Source organism: Numida meleagris, chromosome 5 (assembly GCF_002078875.1).
Source record: "Numida meleagris isolate 19003 breed g44 Domestic line chromosome 5, NumMel1.0, whole genome shotgun sequence".
Taxonomy (NCBI): Eukaryota; Metazoa; Chordata; class Aves; order Galliformes; family Numididae; genus Numida; species Numida meleagris.
The window spans coordinates 17,096,371-17,116,401 of record NC_034413.1 but is presented as its reverse complement, the minus strand read 5'-3'; the positions used below and the strand labels follow the sequence as shown (position 1 = coordinate 17,116,401).

Here is a 20,031-nt window from a genome sequence, read left to right as displayed (position 1 = left end):
TATTATTTTGCATGTAAGTGTGGTTGTAAGTAGCAAAAATACTTGACTAAAATGTTCTGATTCTTCAATTATAGCCTTGAGAGTGAGAGACCAAGGAAAATTCAGATTTCAACTGTTTTCATTGTCAGGAAATTTGCTGTCCTTTCTGTTTGGGAGGAGTTGAATCTGGCTCTTCCCTTACATCACACGGAGCAGATTTATGTATTTTCCAATCCAGTGCCTTTGCCTGATCAATGTTATGAACTGTAATTCTCCAGGCCTTTTTCCCCTACTGCTTGTAACTTACCCTTTTTTGTTTATTTTCATCTTTATTTCCTGTCGAGTACTGAAATTATGCAAAATAAAAATTTGTTCACACAAATAAGGGAAGGTAGTAGCTTCCCTCCCTGACCACATGCTCTCTTCTTTTCCAAGTCTTAATTAAAATGGTACTAAAGGAAGCAAATCAATTAACGGATACCTTACAAGATGGTTTATTCACTTACACATGTACACACGCACAATTACTTGCAAGTATCACATTACTGCTTTAGTTTATCCATTAGCAAATGCTACTAATGAACTGCACTGGTACTGAAGTGGGTAACAGACACCTAGGGAATCCAGGGAAATTATTCCAATAGATCACTTTTCTCTGAAATAAACCTTACATTTTCTTGTTCAAAACATGCAGAAAAATTACAATCCAGGTAATAGGGTTCCCTGTGTACATTCGGAAAAATTACCTGGCTTGCTAAGGGCATAACAAAAATACATCCAAATAATTTCAGTTTCAATTAGAATTAGTACAATATCTTCTTCATAGAATCATAATTTTGATATGTCTGCTCTGACAGCGTTTTGAGTCTAAACCCCTGACTCAGGGCACCAGCTCTGCCTATAACACCTGGGGCTGATTGTGGCTGTTCACAGTCTGGAAGTCAATTACTTATTAACACATTATTACAGGGGGCACCTGGTATCCATGAGTTTTTCAAGTCACACTTTTTCATAAGATACAGACTTTCCAAGCTGGAGTTGAGTCTAGCAGTTGCCCTTCTTTCTTCTTCTTGCTTTCACTGTAAGAAGGCTGTAACTAGAACCAAGTAAAGCTGTGTTGATGAAAACAAATTGAACAGAATATACAAGGCTAGAACAAGAATGGAGGAGATGGGAGACTGAAACTATTCATGAATTCAGATTGAATTTAGTGCATTGTTTTATATTGAAAAAAAATGAAGATGGGTGGATTTTGGAAGTGGTAGATTGGCTTGTTTGTATAAAGCTGAAATGGAACATTTCAGATGTCTGGAAAGTTTTTGTTTTGGGTATATAACAATATCTTAATTTCAATTTTCTAAAAGCAAAATTTGAAAAACATTTGTTTGTAATTGACCACAATTCATTTAAAATAGCTGCAATTAACATTACCATCTAAAGTTAAACAAAAGATATTGATTCTAAAGTTAAAAAAACATATAACTTTAGTGTGAATGAAATGTTTTCATATTAACACAAATCATTTTTCCTGTCTTACTTCAACCTCAAATGAATGAATTTTAAGTTACTTCAACCTGATTTGAAATGTGCATGCGGCTATGAATTCTGCAGCTGAAATGTATTGCTAGCTTTTTGATTACCCTGTATTGATTTTAGAAATCAATCATACACTTGTCACATACTAAACAGGATCTGTTAATGAGCAGAGCTCATCTTGTTTATTTTCCTCGTACATTTCCTTCTTGTGCATGCTGCTGGGGATTGCAGGCTTTATGCTGCAGGTGGTGGAAGTAAGCATGCACTGTAAGCTCTTCCTGTAATCAATCAATTAGCCTTTCAGTTAAAGAACAAAGAAAGGAATTACTGCTAGTGACACTTCTGTTTGTGCACGAGAGACATCCATTGATTCTCAGACCAGGTAACTGTCAATGGCAAAAGGATTATTGCTTATTTGTACTTTGCTGTTCTGGTGTATTGGTGTCATCTCTGAAAAAAAGAAAAGAAAACATTACAGGTTAACGATAACTTTCTGGTGTTGGTTGATCTAAAAATGATCCATAGCATCATTATAAAAGCTGATCTGGGTGCTACACAGAAAAATTACAGGATTTCTACAGAATTATTATTACTGGGGCTGTAATTGCATTTGTGAAGTCCTTCCCACTTGTTCTTTTCTTTCCTAGATATGTCTTTGCCTCTTTGGAGGTACTTGTTTTCCCTCAGTGAGCTAACAGAATGAATGCAAGATCCTGGCTGAGGTGTGACTTCTGGATGCTCCCTTTGCTGCTAGGCAGGGACGTGCAATGCACTTCAGAGCAGCATCCTGCTAAGAGAATCGCTTTGCATTATTGCCACTGGGGCTGCTTCTCATGTCAGTGAGGATCAGCTCACGTAACCCAAAGTTGCTGCAGCACCAAGAGCTCGCTGCTCATGCGGAGCAGCTGCTCTGCAGCACAGTCGAGCCATAATGCAAGCAGCCTTGCACTGTGCCTTATGTTGAGGAATCCCAGGTGTGCAGCTGGGATGCAGGAGGTTGAGGCAGCTGAATGGCTTGTCACAGCCCACACAGGGTAGACCTGGGCTCCCTAGGTGTCAGTAGGAACCAGACAGATGTTACCCAGCCCCATGTGCACACAGAAACACACCTGTTCTGGCTTGATCCCACGTTTGACCTGCAAAGAAGCAAGTGAGATATTAATCATGACTTTTGGTGCATTCCTCAAAATAAATATGCAAAACATCAACATGTCTGCAGCTTGAAATGCAGGAACCTCCTTTTTCTTTCCTTCATTGCTCTCAATCTTTTATTCAGCTTTACTCCATCTAGTGTCAGTGCTTGGAAGTAAGATCTCATCATGCCTTGCAGCCCTCAGCTGTTTATATTCTTAGATCTTGTGATTCAGTGGGGAGATGGCATTCAGTCCCCCTCCTTCAATACTACTTAAGCATTTTCTGATGATTTTGCTAAAGAAATACCTCACAGGACATCAGGCAGCCAGGGATGGGTTTCTTGTAACATGCCTCAAACTTTTTCCTTCTCTGACAAAAATTTTAATCGCATGTGTCGTTTTGGAAGCTGTGCTGAAATTTTCTGTTAATGTGAAATTTCCTGTTCCAACCATTTGTGTCTGCAAGAAACAGCTAAGAGCTGATCTGCAACCTTCTAGCTTGAAATGGGCATGAAGTCCATGGAAGAACATACAGAGCCCACAGGTTCCTGGAGCTTATCTCTTTTGCCTTCACCGGGCTGGCACTCTGCAGACAAAGTAATTCCAGGCAGGGACACTGCTCTGCTGTGGTCTGGGATATCACAGTTAAACACCAGTATTTTTCAGCTTGTTCTTAACAGCTTGTGCCAGATCTTTCTGGAGAGGAGAGAGACTTGAGAACACCACTGGGGACCTCATGTCTGCAGTGTTTACGAACTTGTCAAAATTTCTTCACACACTCACAAAAAGACACAAAATTTACTATGTGAGCAAGTTAGACAAATTTCTGCCTGTCTGCAACTGTAGCCATTACAAGAAAAGGAATAATACTCCTCTTCTTCTGGCCACGGCAGCTGATTAATGCAGAATGAGACCAGTGCAAAGTGATCTGAGCTAACTGGAGTGAATCAGCAGTGGGTTAGGTTTAGGGATGCTCACCTGATCCCATCCCCTGCCTGTGTTTGGGGGGAGGTGGCAGGGAGCTGCTGGCACAGGCACTGTCTTCCAGTGCTGTTCTAAAGAGATTGGCAGCTCAGTCCTAAATAACTTGAATTATCTGCACAGGGGATGAGCAGAGAAGACTGCTCAACAGGATGATGCTCTTCTCTGAGTTGTCCCGTGTACTCGGTAAGTCACTTACAGAGAATGGCTTTCTTGCTGATGCTCTCAGGCTGCTTTCCCACAATTGGCAGTGCCAGCTGGTGCACAAAAAGGTGATCCAGCCTTCCCCAGCACATTGGCTGTAGAATTTCATCGCTTCCCTTGTGCTGGCCATCCTTGAACAGCCTGATCTCGCTGAAAGTGATTGTTGCTATGCCATGCAGATTTGCAGCTGGTCTGGTTCCCTGAGCAGAGCACACAGCTGTGTTGGGAGGGAGTGGGGAGCAGAGCAGGACTTCTCTGAGATGGGACCATCCTTTGGGAACAGCTCACACTCAAACCGTGCTCTCCTCCAGGGAGCAGTGGAAGCTCCCAGGAATCAGTTCACAAGGACTTGTAAGGCAGCACTGCTAACTAAAGGATAGCTGCTCCTGGTTCCACCACTCTCCTCCATCTCTTCTGTGCCGGTTAATCAAACTAGGGAGTGGGTCAGGTGTTGTGTTTTTATGCAGTGAAAATACTAGTTACATTTCATCCAGTGGTTTTCTGTCTCTTTCTATTTACAAGTCCATACAAATTTTCTATTGAAGCTGTGGGCATCTGTGAAGGGTATTTAAGCCCAATTTAAACCAAAGTGAAAAGCCTTTAGGCCCTGTGAACCCCTCAGAAATAGCCCCCAGGCACCTGCAGCCTGCAAGGCAGAAGTCAGAGTTATGTTTTGTGACACTTGCTCTTTTCTTTTAGTGCTCAGACACCAGGCTGCAAAGCTGTGGTACCCAGTGAGGCCTCATACAAAATACATCTGAAGTACAGAGGTGAGTGTTTGTATACAATGATCAGAAGAAAGACAGACTTAGCCTGGGTGCTGGGTAGGTGCTCCCTGGGAGCCCTCTGCCCTGCAGCAGCTAGGGCAGGAGTTGCCCCAGGTGAGTGTTGGCAGCAGCCCAGAGTGTGGTCTTCCACTTGTTAACTTTGATCCAGGTTTGCATCAGTTCCTGGGCAAGGCAGAATTGCTTAGTGCTGGAGTCAGTCGTGCCAGTGGGTTTGCCAGCAAAGACCACGATGGCTGTGGAAGGAATTGCCTCCAACAGGTGTCTGAATATTACCAGGAAAGCATTCTCCTGACTCGGCAGGTTTGGGACTAGCTCTTACAATCAAATGATTTAGAGCTATTAAAGACTAGCCTTGAACAGTTGTGCAGAAGAGGAGGAAGGAATAAGGATTCCTGTCTGTTTGGCAGCTGTAGAAAGGTCAACTGCAAATGCAGCCCCCAGATCTGATGAGAGCACAGGCATCTTGGGGCAGATGCTCTTCTAGAGAATGTGGAAAGTGGCCAGGAAGGAGCAAAAAATAGCCAGAAGTGTGGCTCTGCCCATCAGGCTAATAGCTGGCATCGGTAAAGTATCCTGGAATGGGATTTAATGAACCCTAACAGTCTGGGCAATATGTATGTGTATATATAATACTGCCTCTGTGTTTGTGTGTCGGTATATGAAGTATTTGCTGGTTTCAGGAATAGTGCTGAAAGGCACTGAGGGCCTGAGAGTGCTTACCAATTGTCTTAGCACTGCTTTTTAAAGCCTGGTGTTCCCAGCACAGTGCAAAGCTCAGTGTCCTTGGTTTTGAAGTGTGTAATTATAAAGATTAATTTCATTTTATTTAAAGGGTAGCCTGAGCAAAAGTAACTTGCCAAGGTTGTTCAGAAGAGCAACCTTCTGCTAGACAGGATAGTTACAGAACCAGGTAGAAAAGCCAGTTCATTTCTCCATTTGTTGGTGACCATTGCCTTAACAGAGAATGGGTATTTACAGTTTCTGCAAATATGTATTTGCAAGAAGTTGAGACAGCCATTTTTGCTAGGATTATTTGCCCTTCTTTTGTAAATATAATTACACAAATACATACGGATTTGCTTAGACCATCTTTGTCTGTTTCTATATGTTTACAGACAATAACATGCATAATTATAGTTTTAGATAGCTTTTAAACATTTTTCATTAACCTCAGTTCCCAGAGTGCATATTGAGAGCACATGATTTTTTTGTTGTTTTTTGTTCCAAAGAATTGCTGCAATGAATGCAACCTTCAGTCTATCAGCCACTCACCAATCCCTAGCACTGAGCAAAGAATCAGACCTGCTCCAGTGTATTGGCTGGGCTGGTCTCATCTTGTGCAGGTTTGTACTGGTTCTTAGCAAAGTGCCAAAACACTCCTGCCTGAGTGGACTGTAACTCTCCAAGTTGTCTTCCACTCGTGTTCCCCCAGTAGATGTTCACTGCTGATATTTTGTCATGGTGACGATGCAGAGGGAAACTCTGCCATCTAAGCAGACCACAGAGAATCATTTTTTATTGATTTGGTAAAGCAGACGCCTTCTTTGCAAAGTTGATTTAGGTTGCGGAGGCTATGTCTTTGCTGGCTTTGTTTTCCTTTATTTGTAAGCCTCTAATCGTTTATGAAAACCCTGTTGACTTGATGATTGTGCTCTTTGGAGAATGCATTAGTTGGAAGAATTTGAAAAAGTCTTCTGGAGAAAATGTGAGTGGTGATAGAACAGTTCAAGGTATATATAGCTAAGGAATGTTAAGAGAAAGCTTTCTGATCTTTTACCATAGAGGTGTCAAAGATTCTATTGAATGATTCATTTTCTCCAGACCCAAGAAAAGACACTGACCATCATAGTTTAAAATTAATATTCCTTGCAGAGGAAAGGAGAAACTTTTTTTTTAAGAAAGCAAGGGTAGGTGCAGGCACCTCAGTGACTCCAGGGAAGCTGGAGTTGCCTGGATGACTGGTAATTTAAAGAGAACAGAGATGCAAGTTACAGGTAATTCTTTTCCCTTTGATTCCTCATTTCTGTTGTTACAAGATGCTCCATAAATGTGCATGAGAAAGCTTCTTTGAAGTGGTGATAGCTCCTGTAGGGAGGAACTATAGCACTGAATGGCAGCATCCACACAGAGGTCTGAACAAATCCTGAACAAGGCACAGCTTGAATGAAACATTGAGAACGAACTAGCCTTATACCAGGTAACACCTTACTACTGGGAAATATGTCCTCTTAACATCAGATTAGTTCAGAGAAAACATCCACCTCCAAGGCTGACATGTTTCCACAGGAGGAAATTGCTTCACTGAAAAGTAATTAAAATTCACAAAACTTGCTCTATCGTGGCTTAAAACAACCAATAGCAGTCCCTGTTTCCTCCTATCTTCATTTAAAAATCTTCTGTAGAGAAGAAAGCTTAGATACTCTGATTAGTAACTACAAAAGAGAATTCCTTTGCAGATGTATTTTTGGTATCTTGCTATTTCAAGAACTTTTTCCTGTAAACTTGCCTATAGTACGCAGCAGTATGTGTTTGCATCTTAAGCAGATATGATTTCAATGGATAGTAGAGTGGCTGAGACAGTATCCCTCCCTGGCTGCAGGCTGGACATATAGTGTTACACGTGGATAGCTGATCCAGGGGCCGAGACACTGCAAGGCATTTCAATGCCAAGGTCCTGCACAGCCCGCGTTCTAGATTTTAATCCTTTTTCCCTGTGCACCACCATTCCCTGTGATGCATTTAGATAAGGAGGAGGTCTCTTCTTTTTAAATGCATTTTTACTTAAAGATTTTGATTTGTGAATTTTGGCCCTATTTTCCAAAGGAGTCCTCCTTGAGACTTTCTAAAGTACCCTAGCATTAAAACAAGGTCACCAGTTTAGTTTTTGAGCTCAGACTTCAGCTAATAGTATCAGTGGTATGACTCATGTCTACTTGATTGTCTTCCTGTTTGGCAAACGATGCATTCTGCAGTTTGAGGTATTACAGACCAGTCTGGACTACTTAGATCAAAAGAAAACTAAGAACTGTTCTCCACTTGAAAATAGAATGTTTTTCTTTCTCTGTGACTCTAAATCTGATGGGAAGCTCTGAAACTTAGATCAGCTTTTGTTAATGTTCATTATTTCTGCCTGTCCACTGAATACAAGCCCAAACATGATAAAATGGGAGAAAGATTCTTAACCCAAATGTATAGGCCTGGACAGTTCTATAAGCTTCTGGAGGGAACTGCAGCTCAACTTTCAGACTTGTGCTTCATTGTCCAAAAACAGTCTTTGCAGTGCCATCCATCTCTGATGTTTATATTTTCCAAGTGGATGATTTCCCCTCCTGTTCAATCCATAGCAATATTTTTAGAGTTGAACAACATAGAGAACAGAGGCTTTCAAGATGCAATGATTGTTTCTCCTTGGTTTCAGAGAGGGAGGTTAGATGGAAGCAATGAGCCGTGACTTGGAACTCTGTCTCAGCCTCAAAGGTTATCATTTCACAGGAGCTTCAAGAGTTTGCTCAGCTGCCGGCCCTTCACAGATTGCCAGCAGCCTGGAGAGATGCATAGCGTTTGTACAAAACACTTGTTGCACTCTGCAATTGTAATTTGCCTCTGATAAACAGGGATGTTCAGCACAAGAGGATAGCAGGCCCAACCCTGCAGGCTCCCTTTATTCAGTGAAACTGGGTTGGCTGAAACTAAATGTGGCTATAATTAAACCTTGCCTCCTAGACAAACACCTTTCAGCTGGAGATGCAACTGGTTGTGGGCTGCAAACCAGCATCCTGCATTTCTGAGCTGTAGTGAGCTTTCATGCATGTGGGGACTACACAGTGTCATCATGTGCCGCTCTAGGTTATTTGTTGCTGGTGAAAGACACCTTATGCCTGTTTCATGAGGGTGTAGGAAGAAAGGAGAACTGTTTTTCATGGAGCTGCTTCTAATTATAGTCATTAAGTATGTTACTGCCTGGAAATTGCTTATTGACATTACTATTATTTATGAAAATCTGTAGTGACTAGGAAGGTGCATTGCTCATGCCTGGAGTGCACAGATATTGTGTAGTCAAAACAAGGAAAGAAGAGGACTTTTCCTATCAACAGGCATGGTCTGCTACAACCCACTGGAAGAGCTCCACCAGCTGAGAATAATGCAAGGATGATAGAATTTAGCCGAGCTGTGTTTCTATTCAAAAAAGAGATTAAAAGATGTACTTAGTTTAGTTTCAAGACCTCTGCATTTTGTCTAAAGAATCCTCTGACATGCATACCATGAGTTTCACAAGAAAAGTACAGCAATGGAAAGAAAAGTCAGCCACTTGGAAGAAATCAAGTGGAAAACTCAAGAGAACATCTAGATGCTACTTTGGGCAGCAACAGAAAATCACCAATATGCTTGGTACTTGGTGTGTGCAGCTCTGAAGCTCCTCCCTAACATATCAGAATGACTTGTGCATTGCGTTTAAAACCTGATCTTATGCTGAGTGATTTACATGGGAGCCTGTAGAATCCACTGATCTGCATGAGGAGTTTTAATATACGTTGCTGCCGAGAATGTGTTGAGGCAACAGATTATTTTAGCTATTTCAGCAGGCTCAAATGTGTGCCTTTTCCTTTTTACTACACGTCCTCTGTCTCTCCATCCTTCTCCTTGTCTCTGTATGCCTTTTTCTTTGTGTCCTTCTGTCAGAATAAATCTGGCTGCCATGCACTGTAGTTAACTCAAAATATTGCTAGCATTAAATGTGCCCAGACATTTTTATTAATACATTAAACTTGCATGAAATTTTAGGCATTATAATTTACTAAGCTTACACCGAGATGGTATTTGAAACTGACATGAGCTATTAATTAAAAAAAGGACATTAAATAATTGTCAGTTGACATCTAAATTACTGTTTTGTTAGTTGACAGCATCTTGCCTCAAGGCTCTTTGTCTTCTCAGGTGTTAGTAAATATTCCATTGAGTTTAAGGGCATCCCATTATGAATTGATTGTTTAAGTCATGATGTAATATGCCTGACTTAATAAAGTGGTAAACAGTGTTAGTTATTTCACAGTGAACTTCTGGTATCGTTTGGAGCTAGAAACACTTCTCCTTTAATGGTTTCGGAAAGCATGAAAAGTGACACATGAGAATGCCATCTGATTTCGTTTAAAACATGACCTTGCAATGTTTTCTCTTAAGTTCAGTTCCAGGGCTCTAACATGAGAGAAGATTCTCTGCATTCCTTTGACTGGTGTAAGTTTGGCCATGATGGCGCTGCTCTGGATGACATCCACCTGAGTATATCACAGTCATTTGGGTGGCTTGAGGCACTTATGGGTATAATAGTGTGAAATTTAAAACAAAATTTTGTTGAACATGAATTCAGCAAGTACGCTGTCAGTTGGATTAAGGTGGTGGGTTTTTTTGTTTTTATTTTCCCTGAGCAGTCATCAGTGATCAAGTAGAAAATTGTCTGCAGATGATATGCCAGTTCTCCTCTCCAGTCCTAAAGGGGTGATACACTGATTATCACTCAGGATGGCTGTGTGATTGATTAGAATAAATCTAGGAGTAAGTAATTTCTGGTAGAGGACTTTGCTTCATCAAAAGGGTTTTCCAGGACAAGCCACTGGCCTAGAAATGCCATGAATTAGAGTCCTTAGACTATTGGAGCAAGTAGTGAAAATTAGGTTAGATCTGATTATCATGTCTCCATTAACCTGAGTAAATGGGAATTTATCCCTTTGACCTACAGGAAAAAATAAATTTAATAAAATGAACATATAGCTTGGTTACTCTTGTGGAAATTCACAGTACTTGTAATACTGTAGCATTTACAATGTAAGTATTCAATGTGAGTAGTATTTGTGGGCTGTTGACTAGATGATCTTGGAGGTCTTTTCCTACTTTGTTGATGCTGTGATATTTCAATGCAGTTTTCAGGAAATTGATGTTTTCAGGTCAGAGGGGTTGTGGTGTTTATGTGTTGTGGGCTTTTTTGTTTGTTTGCATTTTTTTTCATTTTTCAAGTTGTTAGGAACAGCTCCCTCCCTTACATCTTGCTTTCAGAGATATACAAACATCCTCAACCGCTTAAATGATGAATGTTGAAATCTAAAACATGGCGTATTCCACCATTCTTTGGTTCAAGTTGGGTCCTACAAAGAAGAGATGCCAATATGGATGAGAGTCCTCTGGAAAGGTCCTCCTCTAAACAGTAGGAGAAAAGATGAAAAAAGACATTGGATTTTGTATGCTGTATTTCCCTTTGATTGTTTGTGACTAGATAGTTTGTACTGAAGAATGGTGGTGCAAAAAACAAGTTGGTTCTGCATAAGATGAGATGTGGAATAGCATAGATTTGTTTATAAAACAAACCACAATATGTACTTGCTAAAAAATTGTGCTATCTCAAGAGTAGCTGCATTTCACAGATAATACTGTTGTTGATTTTCTCACTCATATCCTCCTCGTCAGCTCCTTAGAGCCTAATGTACACATTTGCATCATCTGCAGCATTGTTTTATCAGTTGTGGTACTCCATTGCTATAGTAGGTAAACAAGAATGAATTATGTATTTGTTAGCTACTGAGGCTCTCATTATGTACTGACTCTTTTACATTACAAAACAATGGTTTCCTCAAGACCAGTAAAAGCCTATATTGTTTCCTCAGATTAGCATCTGTTTTATAGAACTTCTTTAAAATCCACTAAGGAGTAGTACATAGGTGCCTTGAAGTGAACAAGAACAAAGGCATTAGTAAATTACTCAGTGCTACAATAGAATTAAAGTACAACTAAGAAGAGGCAGTGGATTTCTAGTTGTTTTCCACTTAACAGAAAAACATCGTCTTCAGCATACATAGTTTTGCCCCCACGTACTGTGGAATTACATCTTCTCTCACTGGTCAGCGTCAATGGCTCAAAGGCAGAAAACTTGTATGTATTGCATCCTGTTTCCAGCCTGAAGACCAGAATTTTAATGTGCAACTGGGAACTTCTACCTTTTAGCAACTGCTTGTGGGCTGGGACGATAAATCATCTGAGAGGTCAGTGTAAGCTCATCATTAAGGCTTCTAAATTTTGCTGCCACGACAAAGTCAGTCGCTTTCCCTAGAAAGATCAGAGGGAAGGTATCATGGATGCTCATACTGTCTCTGAAGGAGATATCATACAAAATAGACATCCATATGGTAGTTAAACAAAATCCAGTGTGGAACAGTTCATAGATCATGCCATCTGTATCTCATCCAGATACATCTCTCCTTGTCTTTTCCTTCCCTAGACTCTGGTGTCTGTGGTTTCTGTTTTGCTTTAGTTTTCTCTCTCCCCTGCTCCTCCCCATTCACTGCTGTCCATACTGTCCTTAGCACACCAGAAACAGCTTACTAGGTGCTCCCTGTTCTGTCTTCTGGCTGTACAGTAGTCCTAATTTGTTTTAGGTTGATAGACTGAAACTGTGAGTGCCTTGCAAGAAAACAGATTGAATGCTCTGTGATGTGAAAGGAAATGGGTTTTGTGAGTTAGCTGGGTTAGTCTGTGAAAGCATCTCCCTGGGAGAGGCTGGGGCCTTTCTCTTTCAAGCAAAACACTGAAGTACTTAGTTCTCTAAGAATGTCCTTGCCTTGATCTTCAGCTGAGTGTCTGCATATGTTGTATGGCCTCTGTGAGGAATGGCTGTGATGGGGATGTGCCTGTTAGCACTCCTATCCACCTCTCTGAGAGAGGCTAAAAGGCTTTTCTTAGGTCACTGAGAACAGCTGTTGCTTTCACTTCATGAGAATGCTGATTAATTTATGTGATCTCTTTTCTACTTACATATAAAATGTCTTGGAGAAACACAAAAAATCATTTACTCCTGTACATTACTGTGACCCAGCAAACAACTTGCAGGCTACATTCCCCACTCTGTACATCTCCGCCCTACTGAATGACCTCAGATAAGGAGCAATCATCTCCTAAGCAGTCTGGCATTGCCTCTTGTATCTGTGAGCCCATTAGGTGCTCAAAACCTACAGTGGACTTTCTGGTTCTGGGTAGGAGGAGAGAAGGTAAAGGGTAAAAATGCATCCCTTCCAAAATGATCACTGCATGAATTGATCTGTAAGAGCCTGGGGTAAAGGGAGATCTCAGAACTGGTCCAGTCATAGTGACTGGGAAGCTTTGGACAAAGCCATTTGAGCTGAGTTATATATATATAATTATATATTATATATATTATATATATATATATAATTTTAATCTAAAGCACTCATGAAAATATATCAGTATAGTAAAAACAGAAAATACGGAAAAATTTTACCAATGCCGAAGAGAATCCAACTTCAGAACCCTTGAAACAAGGCCTTTGGCTTTCATCTAGTAATTCATTCAATAGTTTTTTTTTTCTTTTTTTTTTTTTTGTTGTTGTTGTTTTGGAGGGTTGGAGATTGGAACTTGCTATTATAATATATAGTACAAAATAAATAGGCAGGATCAAAAGCATTTTGAGGGGTTTTCTTTTTAAAAGGAATCTCATCTCGCTGAGGTTTTGTTTCCTAGTTCTTACATGTCAAACCCCTGTTAAATGGGATTTCCCTTTTCCATGCTGCTCCACTAGATGTACTGGGTAGCATGGTCCTCTAGAGACCTGTGTCTATGTTGTGTTATCTTTCAAATCACAGCTGTGGGGAAGCATCATGCATAAAGAGAGCGGAGTTAGTTACTACAGTTTACATATCACACTGCACCTCAGAAAACCCTGGGAGCAATGACTCTTACCTTCTATCCATTTTGCCATCTGACTCTAAAGAGAGAACAGGAAAACAGGGTTAGTTAAGAAACCAGGAATAGAGTGGTGATAGGCCTGATCAGAAGTGGTGAGGATGCAACAAGAACAGGTGGTGATTTAGGGAAAGATCCAGCTATCCTTTCTGAGGCAAAACTCTTTGATATTAGTAGTGCCGCGTAATATTCCTAAAGCCTTTCTCAGTTCTTCCAGCTGGAATCTCTCATGACAGTTTTCTCAAAATTATTTTGGTTTTTATTTTAGCTATTTTGAGTTTGTAGTACATCCTCAGAGTGTAATGAGGAACAACTTCAAGGGTAGGTGCTTGATAAGAATTAGGAGGAAGTAGTTTCCCCTTAGGACCACTGTGTACTGCCAATAAAGAAAACATTGGCCATTTGTCTTTCAGGAAGTGGCATTGCACAATCACTTGTGTCCTCGTGGGGTACCTGGGGAGTCTGTTTGCAAAAATATTCTTTAAGAGATCAGCATTTACTGTAAATGGCATAGAATCTATGCTGTGATGGAGACCAATAGACTAGGCTCAGGGAGCTCGGTCTACTTCGCTCCGTGCTTGAGAGTTAAGACTGCTCTGCTCTCCTTTTTATTAAGCAAGAGGCTGTGACTGCTGTTGGAGTACTGGGTCATGGTAAACTGCTGAATTAGTAGAGTTATACAGCTTGGGATGCTGGGACATCACTTCTTGTTTATCACATGAAGGCTAATGTGAAGATATAGCCACAGAAGGAAGTGCTTCTGGATACAGCGGATGAATGGGTGGTTTCCAATCCTATGCTGTAGCAGCGTGGTTGCACTGAATTCTCTCACTACATTTCTCTGATTGACATCATTAATGAATTCATTTTTTTTTTTAATGTGGTGGAAATTTGCTAAGTTTAGGGGAATTCCTTTGTTTTGAAAAATGGACTACACAGAGCTCGTGCTTTGCATGCAACCTGAGGTGCAAAGGTGCTTTTTGAAATCCACTCTTGTACTCCTGTCCATCCTACAAATCCAATAGACTCTAACTTATGTTGAATAGGTAGAATTTTGTTTTAAAAATTCATTATTCAAAAAGATACCCAGGCAGTAAGGTGTAGTGAATCCTATTTCTCTTACTAGGTTGAATAGCTTAGTTAGTTACATTGAAATGTGAATCTGCACTTCTATGGTCCCTAGCACTTCAGACACTTTAAAAATAGTTCATCAGAGGAAAACCGGAGTTGCAACACAAGTGCAATTCCTAATAGCAAAGCTCAGATCTGCTGTACCAGAACACAAGGAAATCTAGAACTCTGAATAAGAAATTAGGAGTATTTTCTCTTACCTCTGGAGACATGGTCAAGCATTTGTTTTTTGATCATGCAAATTATTACTACTATAAAACCAATTGCTAGAAAGGCTCCCAGAGTAACTCCTATAATAAGATACGTGAAATCTGCAAAAATTGAAAACAAACCTGTGAATACACACCAATAATTAATAAAAATAACCGTTTCAGATATGGTAACACAAAGTTGCAAAGTTAAAATTATTTTTTTTGTTGTTGTTGTTTGGTTATTTTATTGGTTTTCTCTTCTTCAGAAGGGGCTGGCAAAGCTGAGCCAGACCAGTTAGCAGAGAATGCTAGCTTAACAGACTGCCCGTGCTCAGCATGAGGCCGTGCGAACCAGTTGGCTAAGGGGCTCAGTGCAGTTTAATGCTAATGAACAGGTTTAGCCTTTGGTGTGTCCAGCTCTCAGCTGAGTTTTATAGCTACGACTCTAACTTTTTCCCCAAAGTGGATTCCACAATCCCCACTGCCCACTCTGTACTCCCACACCCATATTTCTGCCTCCCCTACCTGCACATGCACAGCTCCATCTCCCCCACCCAACCCCAGCATCCTGCCCAACTCAACTGTTCTGCCAGTAAGTCCTTGCTAGGAAGACAATTTTTTTTTTGGTTTTTTTTGTGTGTGTGTTTTTTTAAGTGTAAACTACAAAGCATATTGTGAGTTTTTTATCAGTATATGTACATAGGGGTCCACCTTCATCTATCAGGCTGAGGGGTTGCCTGTATGCAGGATCTGTGCTACTCCTGGCTCTGACCTCCCTTTGCTCATTATATTAAACAACTTTTAAGGCCACAGTCCCATGGCAAGACTTTGCTGTGCTAGGCAAAGTACAAGCACATAAGCAGAGTATGATTTTCTGTACATAAAAAGAATGTGAATTCTTCTACATATATTCCTTTTTGTTATATGTAGTTTTTTGCTTTCCTGTCTGGAAGTGAAAAATCTCTCCACAAACTCACCTATTTCCTCTGAGTTTCCAGAAGCATAGACCTTTGCTCTCCAAAAATCTGAAATGTAAATTAGCCTGTTAGGACCTTAAAAAGAAAAAAATCTATATCTACTTGGGCTAAAACTGAGAATGGTGTATCAGTCATTCTGCCTTCTTTAGGTTTGGTGGCTGTGCTTTCATTTCTTCTCCAGCAAAATGAATGTTAGAAATAGGATCATTTTTGAACTTGAAGATTAATCCTCTTCTCCCCAAAGTCACACAACCAGCCATTTTGGTCCCTTTAAAGAATCCACCTTCAGTCTGCATTTCAGATAGCTGAAAATCTCTCTTGAGCTCTGGGGGTTCTGCCATTATGTCAGAAAAATCTGATCTATTGGGTGGCTCTGAACAGATTTGCTTTTATTTACTGATCTTAGTCACATTTCTAATCCCAAATATTCTTAAATTATGGATGAAGCTTCAAAGTTATGGAGAGAACCTTTTAAAAAAAAAAAAAAAAAACCTTGCATTTTAAACCAAATGTCTTTTGGGAGCAGTAATTCTCAGCTGAAGGTCCTTTTTCCCCCAAACGGTTCTTCATAATCAAAATGCCTGGAAACTTATTTTATACAGACAGAAACGAAACATTTTCTCTTCAAAAATCCCATGATGCTTTGAGATGGGAGTTGGGAGGGGTGAGGAATTCATTTGTGGATATGACCACAAAGACGTTTGTTTAATGTGACCAAAATCAAAGTTATAAAGGAAAGAAAATTTAAATAAATAAAACTAAGACTACGTTGTGGGTGTAAAAAGCAAAGCTCCTGGTTTTCCAGATTAAAAGCCAGTCTCTTTTAGTCTCTTTGCTCTTGCCTGTGAATTTATTTCATTATAAATTAAAAATAATTTTAAAAAAAAGCCACCTTTCTTCCACCTCTCTAATTATTCCTTGTGCTCATATGAAAAATGTTTCAAATTCAAACATAATAAAAGTTATATTGTATTACTTTTATTATCCTAATGGTCATAATACATAGACCTTAATGTATGCTTTCTAATGGAATTAAACCAGTGACAGATTATGTGTTTTATGGCAGAAATAATATTTTACATGGAATATTTTATGTAGGTCAGTTTAATATATTGAGATTTAATTATTAGTTTCCTTTTAAAAAAGGAGGGAGGGAAATCTCTGAAAACCCACAGGACTAACGAGGGTGTTTTCAATTCATACTTTCAATATGATTTTAATTAACATTTAATATCATTTACTGGATGCTCCTTAAATACCTTTTGCTTTTGAAGAGTGAGTGTTCTGCTGTTCTATGATTCTGATTGTGTTGATGTTGCGTCTTGTGGTTAAACCAGGAGCCATGATTTGATTTACCTCTCTAGAGGTAGAGCAGCCAAACAGGTGATGAACCCATATACATACATATATATATATATGTATATATATATATATACACCCCACACTGTGAGTGGGCCTGAATCTCCTGTAACCTGCTGTAATAGAAACATGCACTTTGTCTCTCTTGATGCACATCTCTTTCCTCACTCCCTTCTCTTGCCTCCTGTTTCCATGTGACTTTCTTCCTCCTCCCTCTCATTGCAGCAGGTAGTGGTTGGCCATGTGGCATTGAAGTAGCCAAGGGTTCAGCGCCGGCCCCCTTTGGAGCAGCAAAGGGGGAAGAAAAAAAATGCCTGGGAAGGTCAGAGGTGAGGTGGAATAAAAGGTCTCACAGTGTGTCTCTGAGCAACTTGAGAGTCAAATAGGGAATGACTTCAACGAAGGTGTTACAGGCAATGACTCCATTGAAAACAATTCCTGAAAACTATTTGTAGCAGAAATGCTAAATCATGGCCTGAAGCAGTGATTGAGCACCTGGTGGGAAGGCAGGGCCAACCCAGAGGAGCCTAGGTGCATGCAATGCACCTGAGTGATCAGAAGGGGTAGAGCCAGGATCCACCCCTTCCCAGACCTCATTTAAGGGTTGGCAGTGGAGGCAAGGGTATCTTGCTGCAGATCCTTGCATACCTGAGGCCTTCTGAAGGTAAACAGCTTCTTTTCTTTATTTCTGTGCCCCCCTGCTGCTGTATTTGAGTGAATCCTAGCTTGCTGTAGCCTGGGACCTTGCTACTCTGCTGTCATTGCTGCACTTTCCATTGTGTTACACCATTATTTAAAAAAGAAAAAAGGTACTTTGGCTGGTATTTGTTGCAGCAAAATTCTAAGCTGTATCTAAATTTTGTAAGGTGGGCACTGTTGACATCCATGTAAATGGTTTCCTTCCTCTGTCCTCTTCCGCAGAAGCAGATGAGGATAAGAGTCCCTCCTACAAGCGGACAGAAACACCTCTAGTCCTTTACAGGTTCCCCTCTATCTAAGGCCCACAGGTATGGCATTGCCTGTGCCTTTCTGTGTAACACTTGGAAGCGTGTCAGTGCATTTTCTCTGTATCTATTGCCAAGTGGTTTTTGCATGTCTTGCTGTTGCAAGAGCTGTTGAGTCTGCATCTCCTTGCTCTGGGGAAATTCGGCTGTATTAATGGGACTTGCACCATTTGTTTGTTGAGCAATAGCTAGTTGGTAATAGAGAGTAATTGCTACTGACATTCTCTTCACATCTATAAGCACAGCTGGTTACTCGTGTCCTTTATGACAAACAGCCTCATTCCTCTGGGCTCTTGGGAGCATCCATAGGAAGGTGCACAGGACTTTAAAATCCAACAAAATGGTAGTGAAAGTGACAAACTTCTACATATACTGAGAAAGATGATAAAAGGATAGAGCGCTTCTTTAGACCTACGGATAGCGTTGCTTGCAGAGGTAGGAGCATGTCTCCAGTGAGTGCTAGGCTGCTCTGTATGCCTCAGGTGGGGAAAACTACCTGTGGGATTCCCCAAGGACAGGTGATTTTCTGTGAATTTCTGCTTGAAGTAGAGTGGCATGGGGTGCCTATTTGATGACAATGAGGTTTTTGCCACCAGAGGGTGCCTGCCCCCTTACCTAATGTCTTGGAGATCGCAGTAACTTAACACGTAAACTTCTGTCCTGGAGTTGCTGCCAGGTCCTTCCTCTCTGGTAGTCCACCTCAGCCCCAATGTTAACGTGAGTTCTGCTGACACTTCCTATCTGTGTGTCTCACTTCTTCCCTGCACAAAATGTAGCTGAGGAACCATGAAGCAAGTGGCAGGTTGTGAGGATGATGAAGCCCTGCACTGGCTTGAAAGTTATAGAAGTGTCATCCTGAGGCAGGAGCTTCAACATCCTAGAAGTGAGAGACATGGAGACCAAAAGTGGCTTGCAGGTAGCATGCACGTGGATCAATTTCTTCCTATATTCCACTGAACTACTTTCCTGCATTATGCCAAACAGGATGCTCAGCAGCTTTGCCATCTCATCTGCAAAGATGCATGCGTTTAACTTCAGGATGTCTTCTGGATGATCCCTTAGCATTCAAGCTAGGAAATTTTTGCTAGAAAACCCAGCAAAATTCTACCCTGTCCCAACATAAGTTCCTTCCCTAAGGATCAGAGTTCTAAACAAATTCTTAAACAACATACATGCAGTCAGACTGGGAAATAAATAAGCCCACAAAGGCAGGGGAAAAAACACCTCTCTAAAGGGATGGAAAAGAAATAAAATAGATCACTTACGTAAGAGAAGAAGAAATGTCATTAGGACTGGTATCCAGCTTGTTAGTGAGGTCATTGTGAAGTTTTGACAACAGAGCAATTTCAGCCAAATTTTCTGAATTTAGTTCTTCTGAAGTGAGGGGAGAGATTAAAAAAAAAAAAAAAAGCCAGGTCACGTGGCTTATAGGGAAGTAACAGTCACATCCTGCGTAGTTAAACTTGCAAACAAGTTCTCTTTTTGGGCTTAAGTTCAATATATAAACAATAATAATAAATATACTCTGGGGAAGATGAACAGAGCTACATTCAGCTATTTGGTTTCTAGGGGAGTTTTAAATGCTAACATTTATTTTTACAGCACTGGAAAAGTCCAACCAGAGTAGATTGGTCCGCTGAAATCTTCTAAGTCTAGTTTGATGCAAGTGGCTTTTCTGCCTTAGAAGGAGAACCTTCTGTTGCCAGCCTGTTTATTTTTATGTATTTTAAGTCAACATTTATGCCACTATAATATTTTGAGGAGAAGAGTACTTGGCTGAACACAGAGTGGAAAAAACTAACCGCAGCTGCAAATACGTTACAAGTGAGTTCCAGGAAAAGAAACCCATCAGTGCCACTTCTACCTTAGAAAAATGTCCAGACATGGTAGGAACTGAAAAACAGCAACTTATTGGTTGATGATGTCTCTGATAAGAGTAAAGTTTATTTGTTGGACCATGGTGGAAAAAATATTTTTTTTCTTCATGAAAATTCACATTTTCAAAC

General features: G+C 40.4%; 1 protein-coding gene across 3 annotated transcripts; it reads right to left on the bottom strand.

Annotated features, from left to right (window-relative positions):
* On the bottom strand, positions 450-19,433 carry C5H10orf128 (chromosome 5 C10orf128 homolog). 3 transcript variants are annotated; one of them, XM_021399444.1, is made up of 6 exons: positions 19,291-19,433; positions 15,663-15,710; positions 14,695-14,805; positions 13,361-13,385; positions 2,625-2,651; positions 450-1,965 (listed from the first exon to the last, which is right to left on the bottom strand). In XM_021399444.1, the coding sequence occupies exons 1-6, from the start codon at positions 19,343-19,345 to the stop codon at positions 1,920-1,922; spliced, it is 312 nt and encodes a 103-aa protein (XP_021255119.1). In that variant the 5' UTR covers positions 19,346-19,433; the 3' UTR covers positions 450-1,919. The 3 variants fall into 3 exon arrangements, with proteins under 3 accessions (XP_021255119.1, XP_021255118.1, XP_021255120.1); XM_021399443.1 differs by lacking the exon at positions 13,361-13,385; XM_021399445.1 differs by lacking the exons at positions 13,361-13,385; positions 14,695-14,805; positions 15,663-15,710; positions 19,291-19,433 and adding an exon at positions 11,605-12,814.

Bases quoted from the DNA above. Each gene is read 5' to 3' on its own strand.
- C5H10orf128 (XM_021399443.1), bottom strand. From the start codon at position 19,345: ATGACCTCACTAACAAGCTGGATACCAGTCCTAATGACATTTCTTCTT. The intron at 2,652-14,694 runs GTAAGAGAAAAT...GCTTCTTTGCAG, and splicing joins GCTTGACCATGTCTCCAGAG to GTCAAACGTGGGATCAAGCC. The intron at 1,966-2,624 runs GTGTGTTTCTGT...TCTTTTTTTCAG, and splicing joins GTGGGATCAAGCCAGAACAG to AGATGACACCAATACACCAG.